This window comes from Ruditapes philippinarum, unplaced genomic scaffold (assembly GCF_026571515.1).
Source record: "Ruditapes philippinarum isolate M1 unplaced genomic scaffold, ASM2657151v2 ctg5199_1_1_1_1, whole genome shotgun sequence".
Lineage (NCBI taxonomy): Eukaryota > Metazoa > Mollusca > Bivalvia > Venerida > Veneridae > Ruditapes > Ruditapes philippinarum.
The window spans coordinates 18,681-41,728 of NW_026865060.1; the positions used below are offsets into that span (position 1 = coordinate 18,681).

The 23,048-nt window shown below is 31.1% G+C and overlaps 1 protein-coding gene across 1 annotated transcript; it reads right to left on the reverse strand.

Moving 5' to 3' along the window:
- Positions 1-467: 467 nt before the first annotated feature.
- Positions 468-22,942, reverse strand: LOC132727694 (serine/threonine-protein kinase ULK3-like). Its single transcript, XM_060713261.1, has 14 exons — positions 22,795-22,942; positions 15,434-15,574; positions 14,965-15,085; positions 13,804-13,908; positions 13,235-13,378; positions 12,931-13,013; positions 12,153-12,308; positions 8,215-8,320; positions 7,887-7,927; positions 7,394-7,505; positions 5,965-6,032; positions 5,246-5,321; positions 4,786-4,947; positions 468-4,393 (listed from the first exon to the last, which is right to left on the reverse strand). The coding sequence occupies exons 1-14, from the start codon at positions 22,933-22,935 to the stop codon at positions 4,374-4,376; spliced, it is 1,476 nt and encodes a 491-aa protein (XP_060569244.1). The 5' UTR covers positions 22,936-22,942; the 3' UTR covers positions 468-4,373.
- Positions 22,943-23,048: the final 106 nt, after the last annotated feature.

Below are 23,048 nucleotides of genomic sequence, written 5' to 3' on the forward strand. Positions count from 1 at the left end.
GGTGAACATTTGTGCCAAGTTATATTGAAATCCCTCTGTGCATGTAGAAGTTTTGTTGCAGACAAGCATTTTTCAATGACCTCTAAGTGTGACCTTGAACTTTGACCTTCAAGTTCAAGGTCATTTATGAATGTAGGTCAAGTTTAGTCTGGTGTACTTGAAGGTCTTGTACCAAGGTGTGTAGTGGCCAAATATGAAGACAATGCAACAAGAACATAACAAGATACATCGCAATGCGACATAACCAGGTTTTCAACATTAAAATTTCACAGAAGCTTTTTCATCAAGTGCCATGGCACATATTGTGAGCATTTTTTTTTTTTTAATTTAAATGTTCAGGTGGAATTATGGCCTTTTTAATTTTCTACATGTATAATAGTCATGTACATATATGAACATAATAATTTGTCAACTGAGTCCATTTCAGGTAAAGATATTAAAAAACATAAAATAACCAACTATATATCGAAATATTTAAAATATTTTAATAAAAAAAACACCAAATAATAACTTTCAAAATACATCCAATATCATGTAAATATTGTTTGTTTTTTTCTAGTTCACAATCATACAGGCAACAAAACATAGCATCAATTTAACCTTGTAACATACATTTATTACTTTTGATATAGATAAACAATGAATAAACAAAATATAAATAGTTTAAAATATCACAGTTTCACTGAAATCAAAATAAGTGAAGCATACATAGAACATAACATGTAATATTCCCTTGTTTAGATGATTTCACTATCCTCGTTACCTACTGGTTACTCGTAATTTAACAGTTTCTTCTCTAAGGTACACATATCAAACTTTAGTTCTAAAATATTTCAAAATAAAATTTCATGCTGGTAAAAAAAGGTGGTTCAAAAGTTCAAAACAAAGGAAACAACAAACAATTATTTGAGACATCAATACAAAAGCAAATGAATGCCTAATAATGAGCACAGTTCTCCCCGACTTCCCTGATGGTGAAAATGAACTTTGGTCTGCTAAACTTGGTGAATGAGGATTCATTAAATACAGCTCTTAACTTGTTTTTGCAGTAAATTACCTCAGGTTTCTAATAAACAGAACCTTTGTTCTATGATAAATACTTGAGCTGTGCCATGACAAAACCAAGCGCAGGCTGGTCTGGATCAATGCTGGTCGCAAACGCATTATGTTGGTTTTGTCATGGCATGGCTCAATTATGAACTCAGTTTATTATAAACAGGTACTCAGTTTTATAATTAACAGGCCATTGCTTTTAAGATAAACAGGACCTCAGTTTTTCATTAAACGGGCCTCACTCTTATTAAAGAGGCTCATAGGGAAAACTGGGCACACCCAACAGTATTGCCTCTTTAAATAAAATCTTTTATTATTATTATTATTATTATTATAAATGTGGCCTTAGTTTCATAATTAACAGGAGATCAAAGTTTCTCGACTCTGGATTTGTAGTAAGACAGTCGCCAACATCTGCAAGTTTTTGCTGTAAAAACAAAAATCAACAGCTGCATTTTTGTAGCAAAATATTACAGTGTTTATGTATATAATGTATAAGGGAGACTGGCATTTCTTTTTTGATATTTAAATATAGAAAAAATGTTTGTCATATTTTATTTGACAGCACAAAATGGTGATCATTACATGAATGTATTTATCAATTCAAAAGTAAAAGCATAAATAAAATTCTACAATAACAATGACAAAGATGACCTTGTAACAATATTGTTTAATAGACCAGCTAAATAACATGACATAATAACCAACAAAATGAAAATCTTTCCCCTGCTTGAAACTTTAACATTATTAAATAAGACCTACAGTAAATCATTATGCAGTACTCTGGAGATTCATGACTCATTTAAAACTTTATTTTCAAACATAGCTGATATAAAGAGATGACATGCTTGATTAAAACACAAAGACAGGAATGTTTAAGGCAAGCCCTGGCTTGTAGAAATCATATGCTGTGAAACATTTTTCTTTAAAAAGGTTAAATCAGATAACAAAACATTTTTATCCATAAATGAACCTTTAGTTACAGAAGATTTAACATGTTTAAAAACTGGTGTATTAATGGACCTATGAATTTATGCAACGCTCTGCCCCTACTGAAATGGTGTATACGCTTCGCTGTTGATATTTAGACTGCATTGAATTGACCTTGAACTTGATCAGCAATTAAATTAATTGTTACAATTAGATGTAATTTGTTTATATCAAATGAAAAATGCACAACAGAAAAATGTTTCACTTATTAGGTTTTTCGTGTTAAAGACAAGGAAATACAACGGAGAAGTTTAAAAATACTGAAGAAATGTCAAACACGTACGTAATGGATCAAAGTTAATTTTGTTTACATTAACATCCATTTAGATTATCGGAGTGTTCTAATTTTAGTTTGTATAAAGAAATTTTATTAAGAAATAAAGAAGTTATAAAAAAACTCTTCTTTTTTTAATGAAAATTATAAGTTCAAGGGGGGTAATTCTGATCATTTATGTTGTAAATCTTGTCATATAACATTTGATGAGGTTGATAATCAGAAATATATATATTTACATTTGAAGTAAATACCTTAAGAAATAAGGAACATATAGTGAAAAAAAGCGTAAAAACTTGAATCAGAAACATCAACGAGGTCGCCAACTCTTGGTGAGTAGGACAGCTCTCAATATACTTCCTATAGTAAAGATTAAAGTGATGTGTATAATCTCCAGACTGCCATCTACCAATATTTTAAGTTTCATAAAAATATTTTCAGTACTTTTTGCACTATCACTGGATCCAGTTTATGCACTAAATTAGCAATATTTTCAGTCTATTTGTTGGCATAGCAACCAGAGTTTTCAACATAGGAAGAAAAGAAAAAGATATGCATAATTTCCAGACTGCCATCTATCCATATATCAAGCTTCATACAAATATTTTCAGTATATTTTGCGTTATCACGGGATCCAGTTTTGTGGACGGACTGACTGATGGATGGACAGACGGACAGAAGGTAAACCTATAGTACCCTCTGGTTAAACCAGTAGGGGACTTATAACAAATTGAAAACAGCTCCTACAATCCACGTTAATTACCAAAAAGAGGTCAATATATACAAAAATAGCCTTTACTGTGTTAGTCATGTGGTAGAATTGTGGTAATAAAATACTGCAGAATCAGACGTTAATAATTAATACTTGAATCTTGAACCTTTTTTTAAAATCTTAGTACATATTTCTCAAGTTTGATTTCCTTGGAATAGTTTGGCTTATCTGGAGCCATGCAGCTTTAAAGGCACACAAAATGTAAACAATGCAAAAAAGCCTACAATTTTAAAAATATACCAACAAAGTATAGGGCAATACAATATTAAATGATGATGTAACAAGAAAAATTGGACAATGTAGGAAAACAGTAATGAAAGATTGGATATATCTACATTTTTATCCAGATACTAGTGAGAAGAAGTTTACTAATGTTAGCAGAGATAATGACCTACATATGGCACCAGAATAGTCAGTTAGACCAGGCTCTTTAACTGTTAGTACTCAACTTTATAATTTTGTAAACAGAATCACTTCAGTTCCTACACATAGCAAAACAAGTTTGTTATTTAAATTGAAGGGCTATAGAGTTACAGCAATCAAGTGATGATAATTTTATAGCTGTTTACAAGAAACTGTTACTATGCTTGTTTTTCCAAAACACATTTAAAACAAAATTTCAAAACATGCATTTATCTAATGTCAGTGTTTAAATTCTGACCACAAATATTATTGATCTTTGTGAATATTATCATGTAATTTAACTAGCAATTATCAGCTGAAAATCCTCATGGCATTCAAAGGTTATAGTTCAAACAAAGTTTATAAAAAAAAATATCAGAAAAATTTAATATATTACTCTAAAACCAATCTTGCTAGATATTTATCAAAAATGTTAGTACAACACATAAAGAACTTGAATCTATCAATACAATAAAACAGATAAGGAATATTTCTTTTAAAAAGATATAATAACAAATTCACATAACAAATAAAAGTTAAATAATGCGATGACAACAATAACTCATAAAATTTTTTAAACAAATAAGTACACAAGACGAAATCAGTTTAAAAGATTCTATCTTGCATTAACATATACAAGCATGGTGATTTATATGTGATTTTGTAATCCCCTCATTATATTAAAGCTCTTTGCCTTATTTCCATTTCATTTCTGGGATAAGTCCTGCGCCAAAACAAACCCCAGTAACATACATATGTTCTCCTTCATCACGTTTCTACACACAATTATTCAAATACACATAAATTCCTGAGAGGACCCATTTTTCCATTCTGCACAAGGTGTCTTTCACAGGTTACTTCTGTAGTCGTCTTTCTAACATCTTACTGAACTCGACATGGCACTGAAATAAAACCAAGTTCTTTTTTTATCAAATATTACACTTGAGATGGCACTAAAATAAAACACTTGGCATGACAATGAAATGAAACAAGTTTCCTTGAAAAATCTTAACTGCCTCTATATATATATAGCTTACTTAACTGGAAAATATAGGAGGAATTGTGCATAGGAAAAATTGTTTATTCCAATCAGCCTGCTAGCATCAATTTAACAACCAGTATTCTGTTGAAAAAACAACACCCCAAAATGTGCTAAAATAAAATTAACTACCAATGTCCTATATGACATGACACTTTTCTATGATTAAGAAAGATAAACATGAAACTTCAACCAAATCATGTGGTTATGTACACTGAGAGTACAGTAACTTATAGAATATATATATATTCTCACCTGTTTTAAGAAAGCTTTGTTCGTTTTCATCTTCTTCTTCTTGTTTCTCCTCGACACTACCACATTGTCTAACAGCCAGGTATGACTTGATACGTTCAGCATGGTTCATCCATTTATCACAACACTCTCGTAGTAAATCTTTCTTCCTTCCTTTTCCTTCAGCTGTCAATTATTGAACTTTCATGGTATATAATTTATCAGTAATGGGAAGAAAATGTGTAAGCAGCCATAAGAATAGTTAGAAGAGCTGTGGTACAATATAACAAAAGTTCTGTGCTGCTCAAGTCCCTGTTTGGCTGCTCATTTTCTACAACAACGACCTATGGTGACTTAATAGGACCGTGATCTTAAAACCTAAAATTAAAAGTAACTTGTCTTAAACATCATAAAATTATGATACTGAAATTTTTAAATGTTTCAAGAAAAGATACAATGATACAAGGGACATAATTATACTCACATTTAAGATATTTGATTGCTGTACCTAGAGCTAGTTCATAATGTTTTAATGCCAGCTCAAATTCTTCCTTGTCTTCCTGTAATACATCATGACATATTATAAATAGAGGGTATTGAATGAGTGTAGTTTTAATACTAAATTTATTGAATAAGTTGATTAAAATCATATTATGCAAGCCTCTAGCGAACATAATATTGTTTTATTCAACTTGTTCAATAAATTTAGTATTGAATATAAAGGAATAGAATATTCTATTAATCACATAACTAAAAATAATAAAGGTAAACTGTTAAAAAGAGTCATTTTTCATTGAGGCCCCTAAGTGTTTCGCTAATATTAGTGCCCATTTAAGCTATGAATTTGTATATAACTTAAATGATGTCATGTCAAACTGTTATTACACTTGATGATAATATATCATAACATATAATAAGATAACACATGATAACAATAATTACATATGATATCAAATAACACCAATGATAACATTTGATAATAAATGATACATATATAATAATGCTTGAAACTCAGATAAAGAATATACATAACAAATGGTGAAAAAAAGTTTATAATAAATGAATGTCACTCTGTCCATGTGTTTGAGATGGATAAACAAATCTAATCTAAAAGTAGTTAAGAATGTCAATTTTTTTTATTTTCTGCAACGTTTATGAAGAACCTACATGTAAATCAATACAAGAACATGAAAATATACACACCTCAATGACAGCTGCATTGACTAGTTTTACAGCAGCTACCATTTCATCACAACCTGTGTATAGATTAACTGAAAAAAAATAAAAATTCCAAAATACCCATAATATGGACGTAAACCATATAGTGGTGGCAATGGCTGGAGGGGTGGTGTGTTAGAATAATAATGTATTTTCCACTGCTATATTATATTATACTGTTATTTCATTATAAAATATGACTTGATAGAAACATTAAATTTGTTTAGCATGTCTTTGTACATATATAGTAATATCTATTACATCAATCACAGATAACAGTATGGTTCACACTCGGCACCTTTTCAGGAGTGTAGGACAAAAGCCCTCCCGGACAAAAGCCTTCCCGTCAAAATTTTCACGGGAGGGCTAATGTCCGCCCTGTCATTTTCACGCGAGGGCTTTTGTCCGCCTTGTCACTTTTTGACAGGAGGGCTTCTGTCCGGGAGGGCTTTTGTCCATTTCCCCCTTTTCAGATCTGGGCCTAGTTAAATACACTAAAGTCAAATACAAGTTTCAGATCACAATACTCTTACAATAAATCTATAAATAATCAATTAAATCAATTGAGTTAAAAAGGGACTTAACTCTTAAAAATATATATAGCCAAAGATTTCTAAAATGTTTCAATAACAGGGGTGTCAACAAGTCTAAATTTAAAATCCTGAAAAAGCCGGGGGGTTGAGGGCCGCAGGTCCCCATTGGGGTCAAGGGGCAAAGCCCCTGTGGGGGATCAAGTTTTGCCCCCCAGGAAAAATTGAGTTTCAGCATTTTAAGATGCACTAGAAACAATTTCCCCAGACACTTCACCAATATTTTTTAAATGTAATTGTCATAATTTTTTGCCATTTTCACTCTGACCAAGTCACATCATTTTTTTCCTCTGACAGTATAGTCTAAAAACTTTTATCGTATGTGATGCATTTAATCAAGAGTATTAAAAGTTGAGTGTAAACAATAAAAGATAAAACAACTTTTAAAACAAGCACAACCTCAAAAAGACAATTTGAGAATTTCGATCTTTGGTTGTAATCAGTAGACGCTTGCAAGCGATGCGCCTGGTGATTTTTATCACGATGCTAAAACCTATACATTTCGTACAGGTACCGGTCACATTTATACCGTTTTTCGTCGATTTCTTTTTCATGATACTCACGTTAACTACAGTATTGTATCCGTCAATCACTGAGGATTTTTTAAAACAACTGAACCCTTACCCCCCCCCCCTCCCCATCGAATTTTTTTATCGAATTTGCACTTATCTCAGAAATGACTTTTTGGCGGGGTAATCCGGAAATCCTGATTAATCCGGACTTTTGACACCCCTGCAATAATAAAAATTTTACTCGATTCTTTTAATTTAAAACTTGTATAAATTTCAATACATGATTGCCATAAAGATAAAATGTTAATATACCTAGTTCTTCCTCGTTATTTCTAGACGTAGATCTTTGTAATGTATTACCAGGATCACGATGAGGTTTTAATTGTGTCTTTAATTCCTCCGCTCTATTTATGTAATCTTTTGTCTAAATCAAAATATTGATAATTTCTGTCCAAGTACACAATGTTTTATGCTGTTATTTTTTTTACTTTTTAGGGTAATTAGTAAATTTCAGTCTCATTTTTGTTGTGGTTTTGTATAAGATATGATATTCAAGTATCGTCAGTTTTTATTGCAATAAAAGACCTTAATTCTTCCTTCAACACATGTCAAATAATTTCTCAAATATTTATACACAAGTGTATTTCTTCAGTGGAAAAATTATTAAAACATTTGTTTAGGCTTTACAATTTACATAAAACAATATTTCAGACTCAATATTTCACCTCCAGATTAAGGACTTTACAAGTACTCTAGAAATCAAGTTTTACATAAACTAAAACAGAAATTAGTATTGATTTTTTACCCTTTTCCTCAGTGCCTCTTTCTTTTTTGAGTCTTTCTCGTCTTAAAAAAGAAAAAAACACAGTTAAATTATTACTAGATTCTGAGAGATAGAAATTGTACAGAATTTGATAAAATTATATCATCTTACATCATTTAAAATGTTTCTCTGTTTTAGAGGGGTTTGTATTCAGCTTTAGTAATTGTTGTATAAACATGAAGAATTTTATACTTTATCTCTGATGTTTGGTTTATGAATTTTGAGAACAAAGTTGTGAAACAGTTCCAAACTCAATATGTCTACTGATATGAAAATTAATTAATAACATTAATATATCACTTTTACTTACATTTTATTGCTGGCAGAAAAAAGCTTACAGCTTCACAGTACAGTTTTATAGCACCAGGGTAGTCTCCCTTTGAGTCCAGCTCAACAGCTTCTGTGACTAGCTGTGTCTAGAATATAAAACACAAGATTAAACTTGTATTTAAACCAATAATATCATCACAAAGTCAAATACAAACTGTTACTTTAAGAATGTTAACAGAGTGGAAAACAGACACCAGACAACTAACCAACGCTTCAAGTTTATCGATCCTTGAACACTTTGCACTAGGGAGAGCTAAAATAAAACAAAACAATTAGAATATTTGACATCAAGTTAAACAGTGTTTGACAGTACTGGAACAACACATCCAAAAACCAAGTTTTAAATCTAACCATTTTACATTTTATTTAGTGTAGGTATTAATTTCCATGTAGTCCAATGACAGCTATATCTTATTTATACATTTTGTAAATCATTTAAACATTTGAATAAAGTTTCATGAAAATCCTGTGTAAATGTAAAACAGAACAGGTATATTTGAACATTTGACCTTTGTATATGAGTTTGACTTGCTGTAGTTTATACATACTATACAAGCAATTATCATAGTATTGCAAGCAATCCATAAGTCCCCTACCGGTTAGAACCCCAGCAACATTCTAAAGGGCCATTGGCCAGTCAATTTTACCAGTGAATGAATGACATGAATGAACTTAAATCTTTTGAGTTCTAAGTTTGTCTATATCACTGTAATGTGTTAAGTTTTCATGCCTAGTAAGGAAATTATGTTAATACAACCTTGTCATATTATTACGATGTGGGAATTTAAAGTATTTAAATCCTGACAATAACAATGACACACCTGGGGCAGGGCCAGTTTTGACCCCAGGGCTTTTATTTGAACAATCTTTGTAGACACTTACTAGACAAGAGCTGTCAGTAGGACAGCACGCTCGACTATTTTAAGTGCTTGATAGTAAAAGAGCCTTGATAATGTTAAATTTTTTAAGTTCACAAAAGGGCTAATTTTTTTTATAAATTCATGTAATAGGCCTTAGAGAGAGTCTAATTATACAGTATTGGCTTGACTATTTGGAAGGTAATGCCACAAGGGTGTTTTATTGAGTATAATAATACTAATTACCTATGAATACATAAATTTGACAGAAAAGGTACAGAGGCTTGTTATTAAGATGTTTTATCAAGTAAATCACTGCTTTATCATTATGAATGCATAAATTTGTCCCAAAAAAAGGCACAAACCCTTCAGTAGTTATTGAGATAACAGCTTACAAGCAAAACTTTACCATGAATTTCTAAGTTGAAAAAGGGGAGAAAAATCAGTATAAATGCAAGATAGAATAATGGATCTTTGTCAGTGACCTACAATTATGACCCTAAATGCATATGTGAAATTTTAAATAAATATCTTTAATAGTTATTGAGATATGTATAACTTGCATGTAAACAATAACCAAGAGACAAAGTAGAAAAGGGGATATGAATCAGCCTTAATGCAAGATAGAGTTATGGAACTTGGTCAGTGACATACAATTATGACCCTCCAATTATGACCCTAAGTGCATGTGTAAAGTTTCAAGTAAATATTTTTGAAGACCTGTAACCTTTAACCAAAATTTCTAAGTTTCAAAGGGGCAAATAATTCTGCAAATATTGCAGGCAGAGTTATGCAATTTTGCAAACTGATGTACATTGTTACTATAAAAAAGTGTTTTAAATTTCAATTGAATATCTCAAGCAATAATTGAGATATTTGACTTTACAAAAAAACTTGAACCAAAATTTCTAAGTTCCAAAGGGGCATTATTCTTTCAATATTGTAGGCAGAGTTATCCAACTTGTCAATCTGATGTACCTTGTTACTATAAATAAGTATTGTAAGTTTCAATTGAATATCTCAAGCAATAATTGAGATATTTGACTTTACAAAAAACTTTAACCAAAATTTCTAAGTTAAAAAGGGGCATAATTCTGTCAATATTGTAGGCAGAGTTATCCAACTTGTCAATCTGATGTACCTTGTTACTATAAATAAGTATGGTAAGTTTCAATTGAATATCTCAAGCAATAATTGAGATATTTGACTTTATAAAAAACTTTAACCAAAATTTCTAAGTTAAAAAGGGGCATAATTCTGTCAATATTGTAGGCAGAGTTATCCAACTTGTCAATCTGATGTATCTTGTTACTATAAATAAGTATTGTAAGTTTCAATTGAATATCTCAAGCAATAATTGAGATATTTGACTTTATAAAAAACTTTAACCAAAATTTCTAAGTTAAAAAGGGGCATAATTCTGTCAATATTGTAGGCAGAGTTATCCAACTTGTCAATCTGATGTACCTTGTTACTATAAATAAGTATTGTAAGTTTCAACTGAATATCTCAAGAAATAATTGAGATATTTGACTTTACAAAAAACTTTAAACAACGCAGACGCCGACGCGGACACTGACGCCGACGCCGACGCCGGGGCGACTACAATAGCTCTCATATTCTTCGAATAGTCGAGCTAAAAATGTTTTATGCTTAATATCTAAACTCTAGCTATTCGGGTTTTTTAAAAGAAGATTTTTAAGTTTTTGCTATACTTGTATAAGGAAAATCAATGTCCCCCGGGGCGGTGCCAATTTTGACTCCAGGGCTTCTATTTGAACAAACTTTGAAGACACTCACTAGAAGATGCTTCATGCTTAATATCTAAACTCTTGCTATTTGAGTTTTTTCAAAGAAGATTTTTCAATTTTTGCTATAGTTTTACACATACAAACTGTATAGGGAAAATGAATAACCTTCGGGGCTGGGGCCAATTTTGACTTTTGGTTCTATAAAAGAAGATTTTTTTAAAGTTTTTACTATATGTATAAATGGAAAATCAATGACCCCCTGGGGTGGGGCCAACTTTGACCTCAGGGCTTTTATTTGAACAATCTTGGTAGACATCCATTAGAAGATGTTTCATGCTAAATATCTTAGCTCTAGCTCTTTTGGTTCTATAAAAGAAGATTTTTTAAAGTTTTTACTATATGTATATAGGGAAAATTAATGACCCCCTGGGGCGGGGCCAATTTTGACCCCAGGGCTTTTATTTGAACAAACTTGGTAGACATCCTTTAGAAGATGTTTCATGCTAAATATCTTAGCTCTAGCTCTTTTGGTTCTTTAAAAGAAGATTTTTTAAGTTTTTACTATATGCATATAGGGAAAATCAATGACCCCCTGGGGCGGGGCCAATTTTGACCCAAGGGCTTTTATTTGAACAAACTTGGTAGACACTCACCAGAAGATGTTTCATGCCAAAAATCTAAGCTCTAGCTCTTTGGGTTTTTTAAAAGAAGAAAATATTTTAAGTTTTTTCTTTTGGTTGCCATGGCAACCAGAGTTCTGCATGGAATTAAATTCTTTGAACAATTTTCAAAGGTGACCACCAAAGGAACATTCCTGTGAAGTTTGGATGAAATTGGCTTAGTGGTTTATGAGGAGATGTCATTTAAAGTAAAAGTTTACGGACGACGGACAGACGCCGGACGGACGCCAGGACGAAAAGCGATCACAAAAGCTCACCCTGTCACTTTGTGACAGGTGAGCTAAAAAAAAAAAAGATGTGCATAATCTCCATACTGCCATCTATCCATATATCAAGTTTCATAAAAATATTTTCAGTACTTTTTGCATTATCGCGGGATCCAGTTTTGTGGACTGACGGACTGACAGACAGACGGACTGACGGACAGACGGTAAACCTAAAGTCCCCTCTGGTTAAACCGGTAGGGGACTAATAACAGTTTCATCGTATGAAGCTGAAGAAGTGTGCTCAAATGTTGCATTGCCATGGTTATTAAAGTGCACATAGTTCGGGAAGGTAAAAAAGTACATACATGTACCTTGTACTATAGACATTTAGAAATTTTAAATATCAGTTCTAATTTCAACTTACTGCTTTAGGAAGACATTTTTCTGATGGTGCGTGTTCAAGATCAAGGAATGAATGTTCAAAGAATTCTTCAAATGAGATCCGCTCATCTGGTTTTCGCTTTAGTAATCTCAACAACAAATCTCTACATTCATCTGATATCTCTACACCATATGGTAACTGTAATGCATGTTTTTATATTACCTCTACAAGTTCAGGATATACTTGTTATAAATGTAACATAAATCTGTACAGATTTAAGATGTTTCAATATCACTTTTATGGGTTTAAGATTTAAAATATTACCTCTACAGGTTTAGGATATTTTGATATTATCTCTACAGGTTAAGGATATTTTGATATTACCTCTACATGTTTAGGATATTTTGATATTACCTCTACAGGTTTAGGATATTTTGATATTATCTCTACAGGTTTAGGATATTTTGATATTATCTCTACAGGTTTAGGACATTTTGATATTATCTCTACAGGTTTAGGACATTTTGATATTAACTCTACAGGTTTAGGATGTTTTGATTTTTCCTCTACCGGTTTAAGATATTTTAACATTACCTCTATAGGTTTAGGATATTTTGATATTATCTCTACAGGTTTAGGATATTTGGATATTACCTCTACAGGTTTAGGATATTTTGATATTAACTCTACAGGTTTAGGATATTTTGATATTAACTCTACAGGATTAGGATATCTCCAGGTTTAGGATATTTTAATATTACCTCTACAGGTTTAGGATATTTGGATATTACCTCTATAAATATAGGATGTTTAACATTACCTCTACAGGTTTAGGATCCCAGATTTTCTCCTCCAATTCTTTGAATGACTTTGAGGCATAAGGTGCCCTTCCAAACAAACATTCTATAAAAAGGTAATTCATTACATTTATAATTTTCTCATACAAATATGTCATTACAGATATACATTCAAGTTTTCAACATTTAAGATTGAACTTTAAAGACTCCAATATTTAGCTACTGTATTGAAACTCTCATACCATTGGCTAATTTGTTAATAATTTAAAGTAGATTTAAACTGTTGACCCGAGTTTGTATTCACTCAGTGTTACTTTTATTACTTACCATATAATATAACACCTATAGACCAGAGATCTACCCTAGCATCATATCGTCCTCTGCATATAATCTCTGGTGCCATATATAGGGGACTGCCCCTTAATGCATGTAGCTTATCATCTTGGTACAAGTGCTTAGCAAAACCAAAATCTGAAACAAAAAATAAGAGCTCCATTTTCCAGCAAGATAAATTTTTTACCAAGAAACAAAAGATATATTTTTTCAAATCAACAATTCATTACAATATTGAAGAGGAATCCTGCATTTTATATATATAAATATTTTTACTTTCAAACTTCAAATTATTCAATAAATGTACACTACTAAATGGTGAGCAGCTGCCAGTTTTTCTTAAACACTTACCGGTATGCGTGTATTGTAAATATGTTTGAAAGAAATAAAATAAATACAAGCCATAAAAGAGTATTAAACTGTTCAAAATGACAAAGCTTAAAGTTGCACTGTTCATTGCATTCTAGAGATTTTTTTTCCAGATTGTTCCTTTTATCAATAAGTGTCCAATATATACAATATCATATCATATAAAGAAGTCTCTTACAACTCAAGATAATTACCGGCAATTTTGAGGACAGGGTCTGTTGATGAAGAGCATAGAATATTTTGTGGTTTGAGATCCATATGTGCTACACTGTTGTCTCGGAGAAACTTCATTGCTGAAACTGTATAACAAGCTTATTCTAATGTTTTACTAGGTAGACATATAAATATGAAAATGTGCATTGTACTTCATATTGAAAGTAATCTTTTAGTTTTCTATTAATTTAGTTTAAATAATTTATATTTACATATATTTTAGCTTGATTGCAAAACAAGTTCTTGCAACTTATATTAATCACTTTTGAGTCCGCTTCCTGGAACTAACCAGTACTGGTGTTAAATCAGGAAACATGAGCAGGTCTTGAGGGCTAAAACCAATGATCCCTGGGTTGAGTGGCAGACACCTTAACCACTAGGCCAAGGCTCCGCTGAATTCTATTAGTTTGTATATACTGTTAATGTTTGTAATAATGGCACAGTTTCTTGATTTTATTCAGTTTCATTCTTCTATAAATTAAAAAAATTGAGATCACATCTCCCTATATTTAACACATGAATCAATTTTCTCCTGTATGTATAATCATTTGTTATGAAATACATGCAATTTTACACCCCTGGCTTATAAACAAGTCTTGTATGGTGTTTACCTATATGACGTAGAAATTTTCTGACATATAAACAAGTCTTGTATGGTGTTTACCTATATGACATAGAAATTTTCTGACATATAAACAAGTCTTGTATGGTGTTAACCTATATGACGTAGAAATTTTCTGACATATAAACAAGTCTTGTATGGTGTTTACCTATATGACGTAGAAATTTTCTGACATATAAACAAGTCTTGTATGGTGTTAACCTATATGACGTAGAAATTTTCTGACATATAAACAAGTCTTGTATGGTGTTTACCTATATGACATAGAAATTTTTCTGACATATAAACAAGTCTTGTATGGTGTTTACCTATATGACATAGAAATTTTCTGACATATAAACAAGTCTTGTATGGTGTTTACCTATATGACGTAGAAATTTTCTGACATATAAACAAGTCTTGTATGGTGTTTACCTATATGACATAGAAATTTTCTGACATATAAACAAGTCTTGTATGGTGTTTACCTATATGACGTAGAAATTTTCTGACATATAAACAAGTCTTGTATGGTGTTTACCTATATGACGTAGAAATTTTCTGACAATGTGTTCTGGTAGCATTCTCTTACTGCGTATAAAATGTGAGAGGTCTCCACCACTACAGTACTCCATAATGAGGTAGATATACGTGTCATCCCACTTTATAACACATCAATATATATTGTCTATTAATTATATATACAGGCATTTTAGAATTTTCAAACTTTTTACAATGATTCAATACTCAATTTTGAAAGTTGTATAATTTTTAAGGTATTAATATATGTATTTTTTTTAATGCCCAATATTAATTATAATTCATTGCATTGGGCAGATGTCATAATTATTATCCTTGGAAAAGAAATGGATTTTAATGATATGTTTAAAAATATGATTAATAATTGACATTGGGCATTATCATACTTTGAAAAAAAGTAGATTTTAATGATATGTTTTAAAATGTATTTAATAAATGAACTGTCTAGATACTAAAATACATAAACATACCTGGAAGTCCTTAAGTTCAACAATGTTTTCATGTTTTAGTTTTTTTAGAAGAGCTATCTCCGTGAGAAGATTTTCTGTTGATGCTTTATTCAAACTGCTTTTTAGTACACACTTTATTGCAGCCACCTCTCTGGATCCAGACTGCAAATAGTGAGACAGAATTACTTCATATCTTAATAATTACTTAATTTGACATTTAAGATGCTGTTTTGCATTGCCACGTTTTTTAGCAATAGTTTTACAGTTTCTGTTATGATGCATAAACTATTTATGCACCACTCACTGTCAACTGTGACCATGTAAATATCATAATTGTTATGTTTAGCTTGCACATTAAGTTAAAAGTGCTGGTCAAATTGATTTATTCATCCAAAAATATAATCCTTTATCCCCCCCCCCTTTTTGAGGCCTCAAACAGTGAAAAAATGCCCTATTTAGGCCCCAAACACTGGTTTTTGTTTGAGAAATGTTGTTAAAAAAAGTGACCACTTTTTCGGCGCTGTCCCCTTCCAAATGTTACATCAGTGGGGTGCCAGAAGGGGGTTGTGCCCCCTTCTGTTTGGGGGATTTGAAGGGGGGCGGAGTCCCCCTCATCGCCAAAAAATTTTTGGACATGTGACCAGACCTGGGGATGATTACATTGATCAGTAATTGATTTAATTACAATTACTTTCAGATTTTATTGTAATTGATTACAATTGATTACTCAGACTTGCCTCTGTAATCAATTAAATTACAATTACTTTAAGAAAGTAATTGATTGATAATTGATTACATTCAATGTATAACTATAAACAAAAGTTTCTTAATGCTATTTAATATTATTATACATTATATACATTATATACACAAAGGATTTCCAGCTCATCAACAGTCATCATTTTAACACACTTTTAGTTCCTGTCACATCACTTTATCATATTTTAGCATTGCATTTTAGCATCATAAGTTTTCATGAAACCGTCTGTCAGTCAGACTGTATCTATCAGTATCAGGACGAAAAATTTTACCAACAACACTAAGCAAACGCTCTACAGGGGCTGATGATGCAGGAATGGTCCTTAGTCTTCTTGGTGTAGGTTTCATAATGAACTCTCTGCAACAGAAATTTTGAAAAGTGTCAATTGTACAGTATGCTGTATACATGTGTTAAAACAGGTGTGAAAAAAATAATTTTTTGTATGCAAAGAGACAATAGACTTTACAAAGAAATTATCAATTTTTTTACAAACACTTCAATGGTACAACAGTTTCCATTATAATATAGACACATTGTCTATCACCTTACAAAATAACTGTTGCATATAATTAAAATATGGTAATATGCATCTGACATAAACTCTAGAATATACAAAGTAAAGAAGTTATCTTCATTGTTTAAAACATTTTTTAAAACATGGTTAAACCAAAATATGTGAAACAAAATTTAACATACCTTTATGTGGGTAATGAAATTTGAATGTGACATAGTGTTTCCATTTATCTTCTTCGGGCACAATTTACACTGTGCTGTCACATTTCCAGATGTTTCTTTAGGAAATTCAAAAACATCATAAATCCAATGATTTGACATTTTGGTTAGAATACAAGCCAAACAATGATGTCTATCTTTCAGTTAGAATTTGGTTAACTGTATGGATGAAAACTTATTTCTTCATTATGAGTGATGTCTTAAAATGTCTCACTTGATATTTTACTACCTTAGTTAAACTGTAACATGTGAAATAAATCATTTGAATTTCAATAGTTTCATGTAAAATCTGAAAGTAATCAACATCAATCAAATTGTAATCATAATTACAGACTGAATTTAAGCTGTAATTGATTAATTACAATAAATGTAATCAATTTTCAGCAAGGTAATCAATTACATGATGATTACAGTGTAATCATGTAATCAATTAAAAAATCGATGATTACGATTAGTGATTACCCCAGGTCTGCATGTGACAGGCTAAAAATGGCCTCAGGTCGATCTTAGGGTAACAAGTAACCTACGCTGAAAAGCCTTTTACTCTATCTCAATTCATTGAGAAGTTGCAGCACTTTGAAAACAGTTTTGATGGAAAAAACAATGCAAAATAGTGATTTCTGGCAATTTTGAGGCGTCCCCCCGTTGCCATTGTAACATGAAATTTACGATTGAGCATGCTGTTACAGAGGCTATGGTGTAGTCAACATTTGTGCCATGTTTCATCAGTATTGAAGCATTTTTCATAGTTTCATAGCAGTTTGAACTTGTTACAAGAGGCTTTTCAATGAAAACGGCCATTTTTAGCAATATGCTCATGGGGTAAAAGGATAATATTGAAAGATCAATAACATTATTCAATAATCCAGATTTTTATTTAATTTAGTTCAATTGTTCAATGTGACCATGCAACACCTTTGGTGTATACCTAACTTGATTTATGCTGGGACATAATTAATTAAGTAACCACCTACTAGTTAAGCCGTCATATGAACTGGCTTTCAATTGATACCCGATCTATCATTAATCATAGTTGTCAATTCCTACATTGATGTCATTATTATGAAAATAAGAAAGATGAATTTTATAAATCATGTAAAGACAACTTAAATACTATTTAAAGGACTGACAAAATTTTACACCAGTTTGCTTAAATTCTTCTTATATACTTTTACACTATTTTTGTATGGACAAAAAATACACTCAACAAGACACCTGAGGGTGCCAAAGAGATAACACAGCACATAAGTTCAGATTCCTGTCACATTATATTAATTTATTATGTCCCAGATTTATATAATTACTGTGTTCATAATATGGGGGCTTGTCAGGGATCAACAATCCTGGACTTTATACGGGGAAGTCAAAGGCAGGGTCTGCGAATTTATAGTAACAAGTCAGTTTATTGGCTAGTTACTGTCTGCATTTAAAATACCGGCCAATCATTAGTGAGCACTTGCGTATCCAGGATATTATTGTCAGGAATGCTTTATTTGAAGCGCTCGGTTGTTACCATTATCTATGAAAGTACTTTCTGTTTACACGATGGCAAAACAGGCTGACTTAATTTGGGTGGTTCAAAAAAAAAAACTAGATGACTATGAGCCAGTCTTGTTGACTAGCTGTTACTAAAGAGAGTACATCATCCCAGCAGTCCACAAAACTGAAACATGACAGAACATTCCGGTCTGTCTAGTTAGATACAAATTCATGGTTATCTAGAGCTACAGGGCAAACATATGGATGTTTTGTAACACTTTCATTATGACCAAAAGTTTGACAAACCCTTTTATGGAGGGTTGACAAACTTACAAAACCCAACATTAATGTGTCATCTTAAAATCCACACAAATAGTGTTCAGGTCCTGAGAATGCGTTGTAATTTTGCAACTGCCAGTTAAGCTGTGAATGATCTAAAGAGTAAAGAGGTTGGACCCACAAAATTTTGTGGTGGACCCCTGTTTTTATAGATCCTGCATCCAATGCACCCCTAATAAAAAAAGGTTGGTAAATCCCTGTATTATAGAAGTTAATATCATGATTTTTCTTTCAAAACGACTAATATTAAGGTTTTTTATATATATATGATCAGTACATGTGCTGGGATTGACAAATATACATTTTTTATTTGGATTTTAAAGGCGTATTGAGCTCCACACCCAAATTGACTGTGGCAAAATTTGAGGGCAATCTCCTGGATTAGACCCCTATGTACACATGTATATTTCAGAAGTAAAACCTGTATATAATACACTAAAGAAAACGGAATGAACCTTATATATACTCCTGGTTTAGACCCGGGTGCATAGAAAAACCGGAAAGCACCGGATAGCACCGAAAAACCGGAAAGCACTCAAATTTCTCATAAAAAACATATGAAAACGTTAATTAATCGGTTTGAAAGTGTTACCAATCGATTTATTAGATCAAAATCTTTCAGACAAGTCATTTTTATAAATATATATTGATAATTATTACGAGTATTTAGGAAAATAAGATATATCGTGTGCTTTCCGGTCCTGCTAAGATACATGTACATTACCGGATAGCAATATTGTTTATAAAAGTTATACATGGATACTTTATTTTATTGGTTTGAAAGTGTTACCAATCGATTTATTAGATCAAAATCTTGCAGACAAGTTATTTTTATAAAAATATATTGATAATTATTACGAGTATTTAGGAAAATAAGATATATCGTGTGCTTTCCGGTCCTGCTAAGATACATGTACATTACCGGATAGCAATATTGTTTATCAAAGTTATACATGAAAACTTTATTTTATTGGTTTGAAAGTGTTACCAATCGATTTATTAGATCAAAATCTTGCAGACAAGTTATTTTTATAAAAATATATTGATAATTATTACGAGTATTTAGGAAAATAAGATATATCGTGTGCTTTCCGGTCCTGCTAAGATACATGTACATTACCGGATAGCAATATTGTTTATAAAAGTTATACATGGATACTTTATTTTATTGGTTTGAAAATGTTACCAATCGATATATTATATCAAAATTTTTCAGACAACATGTTTTTATAATTATAATATGATTATTATTACGTTTGATTAGGAAAATAAGATATATCGAGTGCTTTCCGGTCCTGCTAAGGTACATGTACTTTACCGAATAGCAATATCAAAGTAATACATGAAAACTTTATTTTATTGATTTGAAAGTGTTACCAATCGATTTATTATATCAAAATCTTCCAGACAACATGTTTTTATAATTATTATATGATTATTATAACGATTATTTAGGAAAATAGATATATATATCGAGTGCTTTCCGGTCCTGTGAAGTTACATATACATTACCGAATAGCAATTTAATTTCTCAAACAATCACATAAGATCTTTGTTTAATTGTATTGTAAATGTTACCAATCGATTTATTAGGTATGATACAGTATTATTTCATGTTTTATTCTCAATTCTATGATTATTTAAAAGATTTATGAATGTTAAATAAATTGAGAATGCTTTCCGGTTTTGTTAAGTATATGTACCGAATAGCACTCGAATTTTCCATAAAAAATATATATAAAAAGCAGATCTATAACATGAATGATACAATAATTTTACAATAGATATATATAAGTATTCATCCGATTGTGGGGGAACTCAGATGCTCCTCTTCATTGCCATAGCGACCATTTACAATTAATAGGTTATTATTCCTACATAAATCAATTAGCATTAATCCATGGGAGTTACACCTTTTATCTTTTGACTTCCTATCAAGATTAATTGATAATTTCTCAAGTATTACATAGCTATCAAGATGAGATATAGAAGATTCGTCAATTTCAAACAATTCATTTAAAAAGGGGTCAGAGGGCAAATAGTCAGCAAGCTCGGCAACTCGTGTTGAGGTTTATATACAATTCTATTCAAATAAGAGTAAATTTTAATAGCACCTTGATATAAAGTTCTAAGAGATTTCGTATATATCCGTTACAAACATTTCTTTTCATGAGTGCCGTAATAATCTTCATTAAACAAAATTAATTTTTATATCAAAAGAGTGTGTAGTTAATTGCATTTTCTAATTATCTAATTTAATGTGCATGTAAAGGACAGTGTCTAATTAATGCAACTTTGATGTGCAGGTCGGTACTCTCAATTATCATAATTGTGTACAAATTGATTAAATCATCACCTTTTTGTGCTACAATATACAAGGTCTTTAATCAGCATGGATTAGCACGTGTGATAAACAATACAACAACTACTGTCCTCCACTGATGACCACATTGCTTTTCGGTACACATAGTATGGTAAAAATAAAGACATAACTGAACGAACATTTATAAGTTTTTCTTTATTTTACATAATATAAAAATATAATTATAAAAAATATGGTTTAATGCTTTGAATAACTTATTGGTACTTTTTACACATCCTCTTTCTGTCATTCACACAACCTATAAAATATTAGAAATATGATACATTGATATGAGCAAGATTGAAAAATCGTGTAACTAATCATAATATTTATAAATGAAATAAGTTCAACTTAATTAATCAATTTATAACACTTTCACATAATAATATGAAGGATAAGTGTGATTTATATAAATATTCGAGTGCTATTCGGTAAAGTAGATGTACTTTAGCATTACCGGAAAGCAATCAATACAACTTTGTAACAACTTTGAAAATCGCGTAATGAAACATAAAATATTTATAAAAACGTCATGATATACAGATCTTCAACTACTAAATAGATTGGTAACACTTTCAAACCAATAAAATAAAGTTTTCATGTATTAATTGGATAAACAAATCAATATTGCTATTCGGTAATGTACATGTATCTTAGCAGGACCGGAAAGCACTCGATATATCAGTTTTCCTAAATACTCGTAATAATTATCATTATATTATTTATAAAAACATGTTGTCTGAAAGATTTTGATCTAATAAATCGATTGGTAACACTTTCAAACCAATAAAATAAAGTTTCCATGTATTACTTTGATAAACTATATTGCTATTCGGTAAAGTACATGTATCTTAGCAGGACCTGAAAGCACTCGATATATCTTATTTTCCTAAATAATCGTAAAAATAATCATAATATAATTACAAAAACGTGTTGTCTGAAAGATTTTGATATAATAAATCGATTGGTAACACTTTCAAACCAATAAAATAAAGTTTTCATGTATAACTTTGATAAACAATATTGCTATCCGGTAATGTACATGTATCTTAACAGGACCGGAAAGCACTCGATATATCTATTTTCCTAAATACTCGTAATAATTATCAATATATATTTATAAAAATGACTTGTCTGAAAGATTTTGATCTAATAAATCGATTGGTAACACTTTCAAACCAATAAAATAAAGTATCCATGTATAACTTTTATAAACAATATTGCTATCCGGTAATGTACATGTATCTTAGCAGGACCGGAAAGCACACGATATATCTTATTTTCCTAAATACTCGTAATAATTATCAATATATTTTTATAAAAATGACTTGTCTGAAAGATTTTGATCTAATAAATCGATTGGTAACACTTTCAAACCGATTAATTAACGTTTTCATATGTTTTTATGAGAAATTTGAGTGCTTTCCGGTTTTTCGGTGCTATCCGGTGCTTTCCGGTTTTTCTATGCACCGGTTTAGACCCCGGGGTCTATTCCAGGATATAGCCAATTTGAGAAAAAAGAAAATTCAAGATGTATCATGTTGTTGGATTTATTAAAAAAGGGTATGTTATTTGACTGAAATTTAGAATAGAAAAGTAGGAAATATATGCATATGTATTCACAAACTTACTTGAAATAAAAATAATAAAAAAATATCAAAACGAAAGTTGTCGCGAAAACATATGTCAAATGTACATTAAATGCTATACCTTCTTGTATGCTTTATACACAGTAGCGTATGTCCCACTTCCAAGTTTTTCAGTAAAAACAAAGTCTTTAAGCTTGGGTACAACTGATAGTGAGTTAGATCTACAGGCTGATGACGGCCGAGCAGATGACGGACGCGCCATTTCCGCGTTGCACTTTCTTACCTTCCTTTCTGGAGAGTCAAAATTACTTCCGTGTTTACATTCTGTCAAAAAAATTGTTGCATGTGTTCTTGGTTTGATTGAAATCTTGCGCA